This window comes from Sturnira hondurensis, unplaced genomic scaffold (assembly GCF_014824575.4).
Source record: "Sturnira hondurensis isolate 20B ecotype Veracruz unplaced genomic scaffold, ASM1482457v3 Scaffold0016184, whole genome shotgun sequence".
In the NCBI taxonomy this organism is placed as follows: domain Eukaryota; kingdom Metazoa; phylum Chordata; class Mammalia; order Chiroptera; family Phyllostomidae; genus Sturnira; species Sturnira hondurensis.
This window is the reverse complement of record NW_028088815.1, coordinates 2,882,102-2,902,571: the sequence shown is the minus strand read 5'-3', so window position 1 is coordinate 2,902,571 and position 20,470 is coordinate 2,882,102. Positions and strand designations below refer to the sequence as shown.

General features: G+C 35.3%; 1 protein-coding gene and 1 pseudogene across 2 annotated transcripts in view; both read left to right on the top strand.

Moving 5' to 3' along the window:
- PCCA (propionyl-CoA carboxylase subunit alpha) overlaps window positions 1-20,470 on the top strand; it is a 468,144-nt gene that overhangs the window by 294,629 nt on the left and 153,045 nt on the right. For both annotated transcript variants that reach the window (XM_037065798.1, XM_037065799.1), the window contains one exon: window positions 6,419-6,521. In XM_037065798.1, coding sequence (XP_036921693.1) covers window positions 6,419-6,521 — 103 coding nt within the window. The remainder of the gene's footprint in view (window positions 1-6,418; window positions 6,522-20,470) is intronic.
- Window positions 9,256-9,748, top strand: LOC119000674 (triosephosphate isomerase-like; annotated as a pseudogene).

The following is a 20,470-nucleotide window of genomic DNA, read 5'->3' as shown; positions in this document are numbered from 1 at the left end:
TTCACTGTGTGTAAAATGTATATTAATATCTAAAAATAACAAGGTTGTTGAAATAATATAGGAGAATTTCAGATATTATTGTACTAAATTATAATAATGTTGATGATAACACACACACACACACACACACACACACACACACATATAGCATTTTTGTGCCAAGCACTGGTTTAAGCATTCCATTTTTTTCTCTCATTTAGTCAACATATGAGTTGGGTATTTTTATTATCTTTGTCTCATTCAGAAGGAAACTGAGACACAAGGTGGACAGTCACATACCTTTGGTGGTCAGTGCTCAGTAGTCACTCAGACACTACAGCATGTGGAGTTGATGGCTATACTTCAAGGTCTGTCTGGAAAAAGTCCAACCATTGTTAAAATAACAAAAATGGTTTGCATGACATCGATGTAACCTGGCAGCCAAGGAGAGTGGACTGGGATGCACATATGTGAACAATGATTACTTCACTCTTCTAGTCAGTGGGGGTGATAGACAGGGTTGACTGAGCATGTGCACAGCACTCAAAATGACTGAGTGAGTAGAGCAACTAACCTGCATCAAATTTTGTCTTAGGCTTGAACATTCCTCTGCAGAAACTATTCTAATGATTCAGAAGGCCACAGCTATGGGCAACTGGTGATTGGCAGCTTCATCATTACAGTGCACCCACTCATGTATCATGTCTCATGCAGAGTTTTTGGTGAAACATCAAATCACTCAGGTGACTCAGCCCCCCTAAATTTTTGCACCTTGCAGTTTCTGGATTTTCCCAAAACTAAAATCACCTTTGAAAAGGAAGAGATTTCAGACTCTTGATGAGGTTCTGGAAAATAGAACAGGTTAGCTGATTGCAATTGGGAGAACTGTGTGAGGTCCCAAGTGCCTACTTTGAAGGAGACTGAGGTGTCATTGTCCTGTGTACAATGTTCCTTGTATCATCTTGTATCTTTTTCTGTAAATGTCTCTATTTTTCATAGTGCATGATGGATACTTTCTGGAAAGACCTCGTACATTGCCTTTCCCGACCAATTGTGCCCAAAGTTTAAATTGATAACCTCAAATCTTAATTGGTGGAAGAAAGAAATAGGGTATGCATAATATGAAAATGTATGATTATAAAAACATTATTATTAATTTCTAGATTAATTTATTTGTGTATTTGTAATATTAATGACACTGAACTTGGGTGTGTTCCCTAACTATTTCTAGGCACTATTTTGTGATACATGGTATTTTACAAGGACTTATATGTGTCAATGTACACATTTTAAGTTGTGTATAGGCAGAATTCCACTCCTGCACTGTGACAGTTTCTAGCTTTGGATAGGTTCTCTGAAAATGCTGCTCTTATCTTTCTTCTGCAGTGATAAACTTTAATGTTGGAGTGTTGTAAGTTCTCATATAATACGGCTTAGGTTTTTGTTTGGTTTGGCAGTAGACTTGTGTTTAAAATTCCTTTAATCTGTTCATTCCATGCTTTTTATATTCATCTTGATAGCTGATGACTCTGAAGAATTTAATATGAGTTTATTACACTAATAAAACTTGTATTTGTGATTCTTCCTCCATCCCAACTTGCTTAAAAGTGAGTTTTTCAATGAATTACTGAATTTTTGTCTTACTTAAGGTTCTTTTTTCCTGGAGGAACTACAAAACAATTCATATGCTAGATCTAAAGTTTCATTAAAATTGCTTATGCCCCCTCTCAGACATTTAAAGTGGGCCATCTGTCTAAACATTTCTCTCTTTTTTTTCTGATCATTTCCTCGACTTATTCATGAGCCATGGGAGGGCTCCTTTGTAGTCTCCACGTAGCTGGTTCTGTCTACCCCCACTGAATACATCTATGTGCTTGCATAACATATCTTTTCACTGTGCTGGAAATTCTCTGAACTGGGTTCAGATGAATGGCCCACTCTTCTGAAGGCCTTTTCTTCCTGCACAGATTTTTATGCAGAAGCTGACCTCTGCGGCTATGGAATGTAGCATATTATTCCTGATCATTTTACAGACCACCTACTGTGAAAAGTTATGATGAAGGATTGCTTAATGATTCTTTAACCACTAACATTGTTTTAACTCAGGATTTCACTCTGAAATAGGTAATGGCTCAATTGCAAACCAACTTTTCTGGGTGTCTGATAATATGACTTTGAGATGTTTATAATCCCTGCTAACTAAAGATTCTTTTAGTTATGTTCATATAAAATCTGCTTTAAAAAATGACATGTAGTAGCAATGCACTTGAGTTACTATTACATGTACTTTATTTTGACTAAAATGTTTCACCAAGCTAAATGCACTAGCATTAATATTTGTGAGAATCCACTGATAGTTTTTGCCATAAAATATAAAAAAATTAGTTTTATTGAGCATATTCATTCTGGCTGGTTGATGACAATCAAAGTAAACAGGTCTGGGGAAGAGCTATTATTTGATTTGCTTTGTGAGTAGCTGTTTACGTGAATTCCCTTTTTCTGCTTTTTGAAAAGTTTTTATTAATTTGAGAGAGAGTGAGAAAGGGAGGAAGTAGGGTGGAGAGAGAGTGAAACATTGCTTTATTGTTCCACTTATTTATGTATTTGTTGGTTCATTCTTGCATGTGCCCTGACTAGGGATCAAACCCACATCTTGGTGTATCGGGACAGTGCTGTAACCAACTAAACTACCTGGCCAGGACTGTTTGTTGGTTGGTTTGTTTGGAGACTTGTCTGTGTTTTGAAGTGGTAGCTTGAATTATATCAGCTTTCCACGTAACTGTTAAGTTGTACAGATGAATTTTTTGATTACATAGTAGCCTCTTTCACTTAGACACATACTTCAGTAAAGGTAGCTGTTTTCTGGTTATTATTACTATGAGGAGTTGAGTGATGCTTCAGCAGTTTTGCCCCCTCATTTTTAGAGAGTCATTTATAAAAATCTTCTCTGGGACTATTTTGGGTTTACTGGATAAATATAATTCTTCTCAAAAATTTAAAATATAACTTTATTACCACTATAAACATGTTTATGCTGGTAGAATTGATATCAATCATTGTTAATGTGGTTTTAATAATTTTGAAGAAATAGTGCATATGTACTTTTAGGTTGGTATGTGTTATTATTTTTATTTATAGTTTATTATAGTTCATTTCTACTGCACAGCTTATGAATGATATTTATATTGGGCCTATATGCCCAACCCTACCCATTTTATTTAAAAACAAAACTACATTGAAACTTATGAAAATCCAGAAGAAATCTTAGCAAATTTTGTTTGTGAAAGAGTGAATTTGTAAAGTTTCCACACTGACTGGCTTTTCTTGGTATTTCAAGGTTTTGCCTTCACAGTGTAACCTCTATCCTATATCCTACTAACATATTACTTTAAAGGAAAGCTTAGAGGAGTGCCACTTCAGGGTTATGTACTGAGAAGAAACAATAGCTTTCCCCTGTTGCCTCTACAACTTTGCTCTGGTCCATATCTTACAATTGTGGGAATTTTGGTTCCAAAGGATTAAGTGAGTTCCTTGGGACATTGCTAGGAAGAGAATGGGCTGAAATGAGACCTCAGCATTTTAACTCAAAAGATCCTGTGCTACAAGTTCCCTCTTGGGGAGGTTATAACATATAGGAAACAGATGTGGATCAAAATAAAAGAGTGGAAAAATAAATAGTAGTTAGGTTCTGAAGAGAAGTAACTATATCTCACCATCAGCTGTTAAGATTGCTTTCTGTGGGAAATGGTATTTTGGGTTCAAACAGGATGCTGGGATCAACGAATTCCATGCTCCTCTGGAAACAGGGGCTTGCTGCATAACTAAAAAGTATCTCCACATTTACTTGAAATAGTTACCATCATTGGGTCACAAATTGTGAAAATACTAACCCTATAATATAGGTTAAGTGGAAGGGAGATCATTGGAGTTTGTACTATAATTAGGGAACAGTTTATGTGAAAGAGAATATTCTTTAAAAATCTGTTAGTTTGTGAAGCAGAGAAAAGGAATTCAGTTTCCTTAAAGGGATTTCAGGTGTGAGGTAAAACAAGGATAGAGTCCTGCAGTTTGGACTAATCATAACAATAAAAGTTAACATTTACATGCATTATTTACTTTAATTCTCAATACATCACTATGATGCAGATACTATGATTATCCTAATTTTGTGCATAAGGAAACTGAAACTTGAAAGTTTGCTCAAAGTCAAACTAGTTAATTGCAAACTGGAAGTCACCAGAGTCTGAGTTTGTAACCACTGTGCTGGTTTCTTTTACTTATCTTAGCTTCACTTGGTTTGGTTTGAGAAGCAATTGAAGCACTTGGCCCAACCAAATCAGAAAATAATCAGAAATAAAAATGGATACAAAGACAGGGGTCTGATTTTTTAAGAAACTTGAATGGCAGATAAGTTAAGATTTAACCTGATCTGAAGTAGAAAATCTTGGAACAGTCTAGAGCAGGAGAGTAACTTAATGTGGAGAACAACAAAGATTTAAGAAAGACATGTTGCACAGTAATTTAGCTATGAGGGAATTTCTGTCATCACAATACCCCTGAGAAGTCAGGGTGTTAATCCCAGTCGCAGGTGAACAAAGTGAAGTCTAATGAGGTCATCCACAGAGTCCAAAAACAGTCAGGTTATAATCTAGGAGCTCAAGGTTCACTCTCCTTCAGTGGCTCATGCTGTGGCCCTTTGATGGCAGAGCCTCTGCTGTCTAGAGCTACACACATAATAGTTGTTCTCAAATTTTACTATTTCTCCTATTGCTTCAGCCTTTTTTCTGGACTCTGTGCTGGGGTTGGGATACATAAAAATAAGGCATAATCTTGGTCTTTTAGAAGCCCGCAGGCCAACAGGGAGACAAACATAAAGGAACACATGCCCTGTGGAATAGAGTGCTAAAATAGAGTGGAATTGATGCACAGAAGGACTCTCCTGTGCCGTGCATTCTTTTCTTTCTCCTCTCCTTCTCTCCCTCTCATATGATCCCCTGTTAGTTTTTCCAGCTCTGAAGTGTGAAGGTCTGTGTTCTAAATCAGTCCTCTTCAAATTCCCAAGAAAACCTTCCAGGCTTACAGTGTAAATTATTATTGATTTGTTGAAGCACCTTTTTTTACTTTAATTTTTACTTCTATAGTATTCAAAACATTTCTTGCCCTGGCTGGTGTAGCTCAGTGGACTGAGCACGGGCCTGTGAAGCAAAGGGTCACTGGTTTGATTCCCAGTCAGAGCACATGCCTGGGTTGCAGGCCAGGTCCCCAGTAGGGGACACATGAGAGGCAACCACATATTGATATTTCTCTCCCACTCTTTCTCCTTCCCTTCCCCTCTATCTAAAAATAAATAAATAAAATATTTTAAAAAACAAAAAAACATTTCTTTATCTGCCGGAAACGAATTAATAAGTAGTGGGATGAATAAAAATATTCACCTCAATGATTAACTGTCCTCCATTAGACATTATGTCTAGAAGTGATCTGATTATATTGAAAGATTTTTGTGAATATGACTTTAAAAAAATTAAGTACTCAGAAAATCCTTTTGAACTAGGTGATGGTAAAGAGGTAGATTAAATTAAAATATTACCTACAACATTTTTTCAGAACTATGACTTAGGCCAGAGTCTGAATACTACATATTTTCTGGTTAATGTATTACTTCACAACTATAAATAATGTAAACATGCAACACTTAAACTAGTTTAATTCAGAAATCATTATAATATTATACATTTAAAAATTGTATAGAATATTTGTATTTTAAAAATAGTTTTGTCTCTTGCTGCTTCACCTAATTTTCCTAGACCATATAATATTGATCATGCACAGCAAAAAAATTGTGTGTTAAATAGGGCCAGCATTAGTGGTGGTATTTGTATTCTTATCAAAACAAATAAAACCAAAAACAAAAGGAAACTCTTGGAGGTAATGGAAATGTTTATTACCTTGATTGTGGTGATGGTAACATGAGTGAATAAATATGTCCAAACCCACTGAGTTGTATATGTTAATTATGTGCAGTTTTTTTGCAAACTCAATACAGAAAAGACTAGCATTATAATTCTTTTTAAAAAAGTCTTGGATGGTAATCAAATATTGAAAAGAAATTAATATTGCTTAAAGAAGGTTAATATTTGAAGAACTGTCACAAATAAAACAACTGACTTCACAGAATAAATGATGGTATTTCAAGTACATGATGGTACCACAATTATCTCAGAATGAATGCTGTTGTCCTTGAGTGTCTGTGTGTGAGTTTGTTTTTTTTTTTAATCTCTCTGGGGTTTTTTTCAAGGATAAAGTCTTTTAAAATAAAATTTCTTGAAATATAGTCTTTGGAAGTTATACTCTTCACACTTAATGTCAAAAGAAAATCAGTTTACCGAGAGGGAAAAGTATGAAATTATTAACTGTTTTTCTTTTCTTTCTACTCCAGAGTGCCTATTGTTAGACTGCAAGTGGCTAACTGGGAGCTTTCAATACAATTGAATGATCAAGTTCATACTGTTGTAGTATCAAACAGCGGGAAAACATTCTCTGTAAGTTTTCTTTCTTTTTTTTTTTTCTGCATGGGATGTAATCTTGAAATTTTCTATGTTAAAACAATTTTTAACCTTTTCAATGACTCTCATCTTTTGAATCTATTTGTTTAGATGTATTTGTTTCATTTTCTTTATGAACCTGAATGTAAATGGAAATTTTTTTCTCTTATAGTAGTTAGGAAATACATTTCTCTATTTAGCCATATTCTAAACCAACTCCTGATACCTGATTAATTTTTTTTACTGAGATACATTTAGCTTTGTTATAGGGAAGAACATCATCAATTATAATTCCAAGCATATGATAGCTGTGGTAGGTAACCATTCTTTTAAAATGATAATCTGAAGCCTCATAAAACATTTTCTTGAGATTTCATGTTGTGAGACATTTTTGAGGCTAAACTTACCTTATGGTGACATTTATTTTGAAGAACTTTAAATCCTTGGATAATATACACAACAGAACTGCTTTGGTTTAATTAGTGTCTTTACTGAATAATGTTACAATAAGATTTAGTGTTTGTACTATGGTATGAAGTTATTATTTTAGCTTGTGTCATTTTTCTAGTTTTAGCATGAACCCAGAAACTACTATGTAGTTAGTATATTAAATAGTATATAAATTTACATTCCTTTTCTTAAGGCTAAGTTGCATGAAAATGTCATTTTGTTTTGGGGAAAAGTGACTTTTTATCAAACAATTTAAATAGGCCATGGCCTGTGTGGCTCAGCTGGTTGGAGCATGGGCCCATAACTGAAGGGCTGTGGGTTCAGTTCCCAGTCAGGGCACATACCTAGGTTGCAGGTTCCATTCCCAGTCTGGGCGCATACAATGGATTTGTGTTGGAGTGCGTACAGGACGCAACCAATCGATGTTTCTCTCTTCCATCTAGTTTCCCTCTATCCCCCACCACTCTCTCTAGAAGCAATGAAAAAATTATCCTTGGATAAGAATTTTTTGAAAAGATTTAAACAGGATATGAAAAACAAAATGATACAATTTCACTGAAATATAAGGCCTGCTGAGATTTTAAGTGCATGGCAGTTTCTTGATCCCAACTAGAAAATGCCAGAAGTAAAAACTTAATGAAGATTCATTTATTCAACAAATACTTACAATATGCTGGCTGTGTGCTAGATGTAAGTGCTAAGCTGTTGCCCTAGAGAAGCTGATATTCTTATGTGCTAGAGTCACAAGTAAATGAGATTACTTCATGAATTAATGGTAGTCTCCTTGGTTCTCTTTAAATTTTGTGATTCATTCTGTATGCCAAAATTGCTAAAGTATTTGTTGCTAAAAGATGTTTCATTCAACTCTCTTAAAATGAAAGCTTTGATGTAGTTAAAACAGTTGTCTTATGATACATTTTGTGATGAACTTACGTAATTCTTTACATTCCTTCTTTCTATATGATTCTTTTAAAAGAATAACTTTGTAAATGGACAGTAGCAAATCGTATGTATTTTAGAGAGTATTAATATTATCATCTACCATTTTCCTGGGGGAAAATTAACTTTACAAAAATGTAGACTTCAGCATATTCTGTTTTGAGTAACTACTATAATGGTAATCTGATACCTCAACACTATATTTTTCTAAGCAGAGCCTTGCCTTAATAAGAACACTGCCCCCAAATACTTCTTAGAACTGTTATTTCTTTGTGCTTGTTTAGATTCCATGTTGGAAAACTAGAGTTCATGGGCCTGACATCTCAAGTGGTGTCTGAATTTTTACCTCCTGTTTCACTTTTCAGCTCAGGAGGAAAATAAAGCAATTTAAAAAACATCAAAATTAATGCATTACAAATCTCCCTGAAAAATAACTACTTCCCATATTTATTGGCTTAGCTACTATTAGAAGCATTAAACCATTTGAAAAGAGAGTATTCCTGATCATATATTCCTTTTTTCCTAAGCATATTTGTATTCAGTTTCATTTGACATTATTATTATGAAAAGAGTTGATCTGAATTATGTGGAGTAAGTAAATGCTCACTATAGTGTGAAACCCCTGCTTTTAGGGTCTCAGAGGGGAGAGCTGTGACCATTGACCTGGTTTTCTAGATTACCTACTGCCACATCAAGCAACAAATGTATTAGCTCTGAGGTGACAGTACAGGTTAATGATCCCAGAGGTAGCACAGGAAAAGTCATATTTGCTTAGCCCACAGTAATGCTTCAGATACCCCATGTTTTCACACATCTTTTATTTAATTAAAAATGTTTAAGTTATAAGATATTTCAAATTAGAAAAACACAGCAAATGTACAAATCTTGATGGTTTCCTGTTAAAGAAGAAGAATTTGTAGCTAAGACCTAAAAATATACAAAACAAAAGCAATTCCATTTACAATAGCACAAAAAAGAATAAAAGAAATGTGAAAGAGAATAGATTTCAACTATAAGTGGAACCTAATCAATAAAACAAGCAAGCAAATAAACCAGAGACATTGAAATAAAGGACAAACTTACAGTTACCAGAGGGACTTGAGGAGAGGAATAATAGGGGATAATGGTGGGACCATCAAGGAGCATGTAAAAAAGACACATGGACCAAGCTGAAGGGGGTAGGTTTGAGGGTGGGAGGTGGGGTTGGGTGTGGTGGGGGAGTGGTGGGGTAAAAATGGAGATGACTGTACTTAAACAACAATAAAAAAAAGAAAAGAATAAGATACTTAGGAATAAACTTACCTTTCTACACTGGAAACTACAATGCACTAGAAACTACAAGGTGTTGCCAAAAGAAATGAAAGAAGAGGTGATCCTGATCTGCACTGTGCCAGCTCCAGCCCCATGGCGCCCTCCAGAAAGCTTTTCATGGAGGGGAACTGGAAGATGCATGGGTGGAAAGCAAATCTGGGGAACTCATCGACACTCTGAATGAGGCTGAGGTGCCAGCAGACACCGAGGTGGTTTGTGCACCCCCAACCACCTACATTGATTTTGCCAGGCAGAAGCTAGATCTCAATATTGCTGTGGCTGCCCACAACTGCTACAAAATGACTAATGGGGCTTTTACTGGGGAGATTAGCCCTGGCATGATCAAAGACTGTAAAGCCACATGGGTAGTTCTGGGGCACTCGGAGAGAGAGCATGTCTCTGGGGAGTCAGATGAGCAGATTGGGCAGAAAGTAGCTCATGCCCTGTCTGAGGAACTTGTAGTGATCACCTGCATTGGGGAGAAGCTAGATGAGAGGGAAGCTGGCATCACTGAGAAGGTCATTTTCTTTTTTTTTTTAAGAATCATGTAAGATATTTATTTATTTATTTATATTTTATTGATTATACCATTACAGTTGTTCTATTCCCCCCTTTATTACCCTCCACTCTGCACACCTCCTCCCCCTTACCCACCTCTAGTTTATGACCATGTGTCTCAAGTTCTTTAGATTCTATATTTCCTATACTATTCTTGCCATCCCCCCTATCTATTTTTTTACCTACCATCTATGTGACCTCAAGCCTGAATTTGTGGACATTATCAATGCCAAACAATAAGCCCCATTCATCTTCCCTCTCTTTTCTGCTATGCCAAGAAACACTGTGTATTTTCCACAACAGTGCTACCATTTCTCAGAATTTCGTCTAGCAAAACTACTTTGTAAAGTTAGATGCAAGGAGGTACTAAGTAGTTCATGTGCCTTAGAATCACATTGACCTGGGCTTATTATATTCTGTAGGTACAAGATGTATGAGTTTGGCTCTTTGACTTAGTCTTTCTGAACCTTAGTTTCCAAATTCATCTGTAAACTGGGGCTAGTAACATCTACGTTGTAGGTTACTGCTGTCTCATCTAGAGATAATACTTATAAAGCACTTACAAAGTGCCAGGAGCAAAGCACATATTTTAATAAAACTGACCAAAGTAATCTTGCTTTATGAAAATAACTTTGAATAAGCTAAAATAGGTATCAAAAACAACAATAAACCTAGAACAGGCAAGGAAAATCTTTTCTCATACTACCATTTATGGAAAACAGTAGTAAAATTAAGGAAGCATACACTTCCGTAATAAGAAATTTAAGTTATTTATCTATAGAACATATCTCTGATTTTTCAACAAACTATGTCTTCTTATAAGTTTTATTTTTTTATCCCTTACATTTAAATCCGTGATCTACTTGGGGTTAATATTGTCATATAAGTTCAACATGAGGTAGAGATCCAACTTCATTCTTTTATATGTAGCTACCTACTTGTTGTACCAATAGTTGTTGAAAAAACTATTCTTTCCCTCATTGATTTATCTCGACACCTTTGTGAAAAACCTTTCAACTGTACATTGATGGGTTTATTTCTGGATTCTCAATTTTATGCTATTAATCCTTGTTTATCCTTAATGCAAGTACTACACAGTCTTGATTACAAGACAGTTTTCTAGTAAGTTTTGAAAGGGGAAGTATGAGTTCTCCAACTTTGTTATTTTTTCAAGATTGTTTTAGCTAACCTGGGTCCCTTAAGTTTCCATTTGATTTTTAGTTATCAGTTTGGCAATTTCTGACAAAAATAAAGTTTGGATCCTAATAAGAATTATACTGGGAAATAAGCCATTTTAACAGTATTAAATTTTTTCAATTTACAAAAGTTAGATGTTTTCTGTTTATTTGGATTGTATCTAATTTATTTTTCAAGAATCTATAGTTTTCACAGTGTAAGTTTTGCACTTCTTTTGTTAGATTTACTCTAAATATGCTCTTTTGATGTTTTTGTTAGTGGAATTTTAACAAATTATATTTTAATTATTCATTGCAAGTCAATAAAAATATAACTGATTTTTATTTATCTTGTACCTTGCACTCTTGGCTAAACTTATTTATTAATTTTAATAACTTCTCGTTGATTTTCTTAGGATTTTATACATATAACAACATATGATTTGCAAATAGTGATTTTCATAATTTTGACTAATTATAGTTGGTTTGCTGCACAGAACCGCTCTTCAAGAAGTGAACTCTGCCATTTAACTTTTTTTAAAGTTTTAAAAAATATTTTATTTATTTACTCTTAGAGACAGGAGAAGGGAGGGAGAAAGTGAGGGAGAGAAACATGGATGTGCTACAGATGCATCAATCGGTTGCCTCTCACACGCCCCCAGCTGGGGATGTGAACTGCAACCCAGGCAGCCTTTTCCTTCGCAGGCCGGTGTTCCGCCCACTGAGTCAAACCAGGTCTGCTATTTAACTTTTAATATAAATTTTATCAATACATAACTTATCTGAAATTGGAAGAACAAAAAGACTTTGTAATTTAAAACCACAGGAAAGTTTTACGAGTATAAAAAAGTTAGGTTTTTACTTTTCTATAAAAAGCAAAATCTATTTAGGAACATGAACTGAAAAATTTTTTTGAAAAACTGAAAAAAATTACCTTGCTTGCCACTACTAAATGTTACTTTTGATTACTGAGAGTTTTCTTTTTAGCCATTAGCACAAAAATTCTATTGGGATGAAAAAATTCAGTAGTCTAAGAATTGTTGTTATTCTACCAGAGACATTGAAATTAAGAACAAACCGACAGTAACAAGAGGGAAGGTAAGAGGGGATAATGGGGGCAAAAGGGGAAAGGGTTTTCAGGAACATGTGTAAAGGACACATGGACAAATCCAAAGGTGGGTAGGATTGAGGGTGGGAGGTGGGGATGGCTGGGGTGATGAGGGAGTGGTAGAGTAAAAATGGAGACAACTGTACTTGAACAATAAAAAAAGAGAGACAAAAAAGTAGTTAACAGGATCTTTAGAAAATTTTCTATATGTGGCTCACTGTAGGTAACAAATGGTATCTAGGATCATCTGCAAGTGTTTTATAGCTTATCAGTTGTTAACATGAAGTATCATGCAAAACAAAATTTAAGTGCATGTACAGTACTCATTATCTCACTGTTGGGAAGGCTGAATTCCTCAGCTAATTTTCTTCGTATCAAGAGTACTCTGACATTTTTCTTTGAAGTGAACTGTCTTCAGTATGAATTTAGTCTATTATCATCTTTAAGATAGCAAATGCATTAATCTTTTTCCTTTATCAGGAACTATTGTGATCAGTTTCACATTGTGCAAAATAAAAAAAATAAATACCTTCTTGAGAACCCAAAGGGGAACTGTAAAAATAATATAAACAGATATCACTTTATTTCTGATACTTTTGAGTTTATCATCTTAATAAGCTAAATATTTCAACTTCATGTTTACCAGGTTTTATGCTTCTTAATTAATTCTTAGTCTATTCATTCGATGCTTGCACTCAGATCAGAATAAAGACTTAAAGCACATAAAGTAGTAAAGCTCTTGTACTTCTTCATTTAACTTTTAGTTCTACCATGCTTTCTTCATTTCCTAAAAGTTTCATCCTCCCTGCTTTTCAATGTTTCATTAAAAATACTAATTTGCATTGGTTTTTGTATTTAAATTTTTTAAATAACATAAAACTTACCACCTTAACCATTTAAAGTATGCAGTTGAGTGGTATTAAATATACACACATTTTTTATGCTACCTGCTACCACCAATCCAACTCCAGAATTCTTTTCATCCTGCGAAACTGAAACTCTGTATCATTTAAACAACAATTCCCCATCTCCAACTCCTCCCAGGCCCTAGGATTTTCTGTCTACAAATTTGACTACTCCTTTGTGATTGGTTTATTTTACTCAGTATAATGCCATCAAAGTTAATTCATGTTCACTCATTCAGCATGTGTCAAAATTTTCTTCCCTTTTTAAGGTTGAATAATATTTGACTGTGTGTACATATCACATTTTGTCCATTTATCAATGGACACTTCAGTTGCTTCCGTCTACTGGTGATTGTGAATAATGTTGCTGAATATGGGTGTGCAAATATGACTCAAGACTCTCCCTCCTTTTTTTGTTTGATATATACTCAGCAGTGGAATTGCTGATATATGGTAATTCTAATCTTAATTATTTGAAACACCATTATTTTTACAGTAGCTGCACCATTTCATACTCCAACCAACAGTTCACAAGATGAACTGTTTCTCCAAATCATTATCAACACTTATTATTTTCTGGATGTTGATAGTAGCCACCCTAAGGGTTGTGAGTTACCATTCAATTGTAGTTTTGATTTGCATTTTGCTAATGGTTAGTAATGTTGAACATCTTTTCATGTGCATATTGCCCATTTATATATTTATCTTCTTTGAAGAAATGTTTATTCAAGTCCTTTGCCCATTTTTAAATCAGGTTGTGTGTTTGTTTTGCTGTTGAGTTGTTGAAATCCTTTATGTATTCTGGATAAATTCTTTGTCAGATATATATTTTCTTCTCTTCCAGGGGTTGCATTTTCACTCTGTTGATGGTGTCCTTTGATGCACAAAAATTTCACATTTTGATGTAGACTAACTTACCTTTATTTTTCTTCTGTTGACTAGGCTTTTAATGTCATTTTCAAGAAATGATCATCAAATCTAATGTTATATGGCTTTTCCCATGTGTTCTTTTAAGAGTCTTATAGCTTTAGCTCTTTCATTTATGTCTTTTTTAAAAAGATTTCATTTATTTCTTTGAAGAGAGAGAGGGGAAGGGAATAAGAAAGAGAGGGAGAGAAACATTGATCTGTGATTGCCTCTTGTGCAGCCCCTACTGGGGACCTGACCCACAACCCAGGCATGTGCCCTGACTGGGAATTCAACTGGTGACCCTTTGGTTTGCAGGCTGGCACTCAATCCACTGAGCCACAGCAGCCAGGACACATTTATATCTTTAATACATGTTTAATTAATTTTATATTTGCTTTAAGGTAGAATCCAACTTCATTTTTTATTCTATCTATCTATCTATCTATCTATCTATCTATCATCTATTTAGTTCAATCCCTTCACCTTTCTCACCCAGCCCTGTAACCTTCCTCCCCTAGCACTATTTGTTGAAAAGACTGTTCTTTCCCATTTAATGGTTTTGGCACTCAAATCAAAATAATTTGACCATATAACTAAGGGTTTATTTCTGGGCATTCAAGTCTACTTCATTGGTTTATGTGTCTGTGTAATTCCAGTACAACAATGTTTTAATTACTTTAAAGTTTTGAAATGGGAAAGTATGAGCTTTCCAACCATGTCCTTTTTCAGAATTTTTTTGGCGGGCTATTTGGTGTACCTTGAGATTCAATGTGAATTGTGGAATGTATTTTTCTATTTCTGCAAAACTCCATTGGGATTTTGATAAGAACTGCATTGAACCTGTAAATTACTTTGGGTAGTATTGACATAATAACATTGTCTTCCAATCCGTGAACATAAAATGACATTCCATTGTTTGCATATTCTTTAATTTTTTTTTAGTGGCAGGTGTTTATTCCCTGCTCTCCACCACCACCAAGTGGGACTGCTCAGATATACAACACACAGGCATTAGCACCAGGGGTGAGAACAGACCCCCTGGCCTCTGAGGGGAAGGCAGGGCTCTCTCCCAGTCCTTGGTCCCATGGTGCGAGATAGAAGAGAATGGCTTCTCTTTCCTGCCTTCACTGGGGACTGAGGGGCCCACAAGCAAACTACCCCTTCCACTTCTAAGCCAAGGAGAAGCCACTTTGATGACATGTTTCATTCCAATTATTACAGTAAGCAGAGAAGAGATTGGCCTGGTCCCAGACATTACAAGGTAAGATGTAAATGGTAAAGGAGAAGTACAGTTTGGATTAGGCCATGACTAGGGGCAGGTGATATTTAGTATGTGTGTTAGGGGAAGAGCAATTACTGGGCTTTTGAGCTTCATTGCTCAAAATGAAGCTCAAAATTTAGCTTATAGCTAAAGCTATAAGACTCTTAAAAGAACACATGGGAAAAGCCATATAACATTAGATTTGATGATCATTTCTTGAAAATGACATTAAAAGCCTAGTCAACAGAAGAAAAATAAAGGTAAGTTAGTCTACATCAAAATGTGAAATTTTTGTGCATCAAAGGACACCATCAACAGAGTGAAAATGCAACCCCTGGAAGAGAAGAAAATACTTTTCAAAAAATACACAGAATTAAGGATAGATGTTAGAAAGCATTTCAGTGTCTTATTACCTGTTGTAGATGTTAATGTATTTTTCAAATTAGGGTTTTCAAATTATTTTTTAAAATCAAAACACTGATTTTAATGGTGATTTTACAGTTTTACTCAAGTAACATTTTTTAGAGGAATACAAGATTTGAGATAGATAAGATTCTGCATCTAAAGGAGTTTGTGCTTTCCTTTTGTTCTCTTAATAATACTCATTTTGGTTGAGGTAAAACTGTCTCATCATTAGATGCCTGTGGTGAAGGGAAGGAAATGTTTTATAGTATTCATATCATTGAAATTACAATCCTTGTGTTTTTCTTCCCAAAGAAAGAATATGGTTATGAACATAAGAATAAAAAATAATAATTACATATGAGTGCATAATAAAAATAATTATATATGCATTGTTTGAGATTTTACTTCTCAGATATAGCCAGCCCTTTTTCATTTGTTCTGCTCCATGTATTTTGTTCTAGAATTTTTGTCTAAGAAATCATTCCACCAGTTTGTTTTCAGATTTAGAGACTACTTTGAAAATGTGGTTATAAGTAGATCTATATAAGTTTTGCATAAGGACTGCATTGAATCTGTAAATTACTTTGGGTAGTATTGACATAAATAAACAACATTTCATAAATTTTAAAAATGAAATGAACTTAGCATATACTAATAAATAATCTCATGTACCAAATAACATTTTCTTTGTTTTCAGATGTTAATGTAAAAAATCTTAAATGTATTTTCAATGTGAGTTTAAAACTGTACTTTACATCATAATCTCTGTTGTTTTTATTCCATTTGTAGAGAGTAATGCTAAATCACGTAGTTACTAGAGTTTTTATGAGGACTGGTAAGAATGAATCATGGTGGTTCATTTAAAGAAATGATTTTTAAATACCTAGAAAAAGTACAATTTTATTATATCTGTCCTTTTGCCTCTATGATCAATTTTTATTTTTTGTTCTAGAAAATTCATAGCAATTTTTATTTTTATTTTTTAAAATATATTTTATTGATTATACTATTAGAGTTGTCCCATTTTCCCCCCTTTATTCCCCTGCACCCTGTATACCTTCCACCACTGGCATTCTCCCCACACCTTAGATCATGTCCATGGGTCATATATATAAGCTCTTTGGCTTCTGCATTTCCCATACTATTTTTAACCGCTCCCTGTCTATTTTCAACCTACTATTTATGCTGCTTATTCCCTGTACCTTTCCCCCCATCCCCTCTCCCCTTCCCTGCTGCTAACCCTCCATGTGATCTCCATTTCTGTGACTCTGTTCCTATTCTAGTTGTTTGCTTAGTTTGTTTTTGTTTTGGGGGTTCCATTGTTGATAGTTGTGAGTTTGTTCTCATTTTACTGTTCATAGTTTTGATCTTCTTTTTTCTTAGATAAGTCCCTTTAACATTTCATATAGTAAGGGCTTGGTGATGATAAACTCCTTTAACTTGACCTTATCTGAAAAGCACTTTAACTGCCCTTCCATTCTAAATGATAGTTTTGCTGGATAGAGTAATCCTGGATGTAGGTCCTTGCCTTTCATGACTTGGAATACTTCTTTCCATCCCCTTTTTGCCTGTAAGGTTTCTTTTGAGAAATCAGCTGATAGTCTTATGAGAACTCCTTTGTAGGTAACTGTCTCCTTTTCTCTTGCTGCTTGTAAGATTATCTCATTATCTTTCATCCTGGGTAATGTAGTTATGATGTGCCTTGGTGTGTGCTTCCTTGGGTCCAACTTCTTTGAGACTCTCTGAGATTCCTGGACTGCCTGGAAGTCCACTTCCTTTGCCAGATCGGGGAAGTTCTCCTTCATTATGTTTTCAAGTACGTTTTCAATTTCTTGCTCTTCCTCCTTTCCTTCTGGCGAATCACCCCTATGATTCAGACATTGGAACATGTAAAGTTGTCCTGGAGGTTCATAAGCCTCTCCTCATTTATTTTGAATTCTCCTTTCTTCATTCTGTTCTAGTTGATTGGTTATTTCTTCCTTCTGGTCCAAAGTGTTGATTTGAGTCCCAGTTTCCTTCCCATCACTGTTGGTTCCATGTACATTTTCCTTTATTTCATTTTTCATAGTCTTCACTTTTTTCTCTATTTTGTGGCCACATGTAGCCAATACTGTGAGCATTCTGATTATCAGAGTTTTGAACTGTGCATCTGATAAGTTGGCTATCTCTTTATTGCTTAGTTGTATTTTTCTGGAGTTTTGATCTGTTCTATAATTTGGCCATTTTGTTTTTGTCTCAGTGTTCCTGTTATATAGTAAGAAGTGGAGCCATAGGTACTTGCCACGGCAAGGCAACCCATGTTTCTGTGATGTGCTGTATGTGGGGGAGGAGTCCAAGAGGGAGCAAAGCTGCTTGTATAGCCCTCTGCCAGCTTTAAGTCACTTCTGCCACTACCCAAAAGCAAATTGGGTCCTTCTGGTGATGATTCTTGATTAGGTGGTTTTGTGTACATTCTAGGACCCATGGATCTCTCCAACAAACTCTCCTGTGAGGCTGGGAGTTTCTTCTGTGCCACCTCAACCCCCACAGGTTTTTACAGTCAGAGGTTTTGAGGCTTTATTTCCCTGGAACCCTGGGTTGCTCAGTCTGTCTCTCTTTCTAGTTGTTCTTCTCCGTTTATCCACACGCAAATGTGGGACCATCTGCTCCACCAGCTGCTGCCTGTCTCTGCCCCTCCTACCAGTCTGGATGAATGTTTCTTCTTTAACTCCTTTATTCTTGAACTTGCATATAGTTTGATTTTTTTGTCAGTTCTGGTTGTTGTTTTGTTTTTAAATTCATTGTTTATCCTTTTGGTTATGGGAGGAAGCACAGTGTATCTACCTATACGTCCGTCTTGGCCAGAAGTCTTTCTAATAGCCCAATTTTTAGAAGAAACTCTTATTCTTGAACATAAAAAGGATATCATCAAACAAGTTCAGTTCACTTCTATATTTATACCTACTGTAGGCTTTTTGTTAAAATGTGTAGCTTAATTGAGCAGTGGGCTGTCAGATGAAGAAAAGAATATTTTCATAGTAGCCTTTAAAAATGAATAGCATGGTACTATTAGAGGCTTATAATAAAGGGCTGCAATTCTATTTTCTTACAGTATATGATAGAAAATTAAGGTATTTTTTGATGTTGTGCTTCTTTTATATTTAAAACCTTTAAAAATTTTTTTCCGTTTGACCGTCATTCAGTGTTATGATTATATAAACTACTTCTTTTATTAGATTAATGTTTTTTAACTTCCCTCCTTCCAATTATAAAAAGTATACTAAACAAAGTAGCAAAAACCACTATCCTATTTGAGGAAAATACTTTCTGTTGATGAATTATTTATTCTTTTAAAGATTTTACTCATTTATTTTTAGAGAGAGGGGATGGGAGGGAGAAAGAAGAGAGGGACATTGATGTGTGGTTGCCTCTTGAATTCCCCCAACCTGGGACCTGGCCCACAACTCAGGTATGTGCCCTGACTGGGAATCGAACCTGCGACCCTTTGGTTCACAGATCAACACTCAATCCCCTGAGCAACAACAGCCATTGCTGAATATTTTAACAGAAAAAAATGTAATATTGCTTTAACTAAATATTTTCACTTTAGCTAAAACCTTTATTTTCTTTATAAAATTATTTTTCCCCTGAGAAAAAAATTACTAGGAAAATAAGTCCTGGTAAGTGCTTGTAAAAACGTTACATTTTTCTCCCAAGAAATATAAAACCATTGTAAGTAAAACAAAAGGGCAGAGGGAAAATTTGCTTCTCATTTCAGTGGGGAAAAAAAGGGGGGGATTTGTTCTTAGTATACAAAGAACTCTTACAATTCAATGTGAAAAGACCAACAACCCAGACAAAAGATGATGAGATAACAGTTTACAGAAAAGGATATATAAATGGCTTCTGCACATATGTGAAATTGTGGTAAACCACAGAGAAATTCAAGGTTAAGTAGAACATGGTTCCATTTTCACCAATGTTTTAGCAAAGATGAAAAATTTGATAATTCCTTCATTTCATACAGTTGTAGAAAAATACACCCTTATACATTATTGGTGGGAGGATAAATTATGTAACCTTCATGGAAAACAATTTGACAAAATGAAGTTATACTATCAGGTATGTTTACTTATAGGAGATGTACAAGAATGTTCATGGCAGCATTGCTCTAATAGCAGAAGATTGAAAGCAACTGAAATGACCCCCACAATGCAATAATTAAATCAATGTGGTATGTCCATAACATGAACCTCTGTGTAATTATTAAAAAAGATCTGAGCCTTCTCTATGTGCTCATTTATGAAGTGACAAAAGCAATGTGCATTTATTTGTGTAAAAAAGAATGTATGTGTTGATTTTTCTGTGAGCTTCCAGCTAAGATGAAGGCATAGGTAGATATGCTTTGCTTCCTTGCACAACCAAAAAGGATAACAACCAATTTAAAAACAAAAAAACAACCAGAACTGCCAGAAAATCAAACTGTATGGAAATCCAACAACCAAGGAGTTAAAGAAGCATTCATCCACACTGGTAGAAGAAGAGGAGACAGGAAGGCAGGGCAGTGAGGACACAAAACATAGCAGTGGCTAGCGGACAGGGGTGGACAAGGCAGTGACTAGCGGGCTAGGATATTTTAGATTTGTGTGCAGATAAATCAGAAGGAACAACTGGAAAGTGAGACAGACCACTCAACCCAAGGTTCCGGCATGGGGAAATAAAGCCTTAAAACCTCTGACTGATAAAACCTTTGGGGTTTGTGGCAGTGGGGGAAACACCCAGTCTCTCATGAGAGTCCATTGGAGGAGCCCACAGGATCCTAGAACTACACAAACCCACCCACTTGGAATCAGCACCCAAAAGGGTACAGTCTGCTTGTGGGAAGCAAGGAAAGTGACTGAAAGCAGGTGACAGCTGAGCAAGCTAGCAAGTGGCATTGTTCCCTC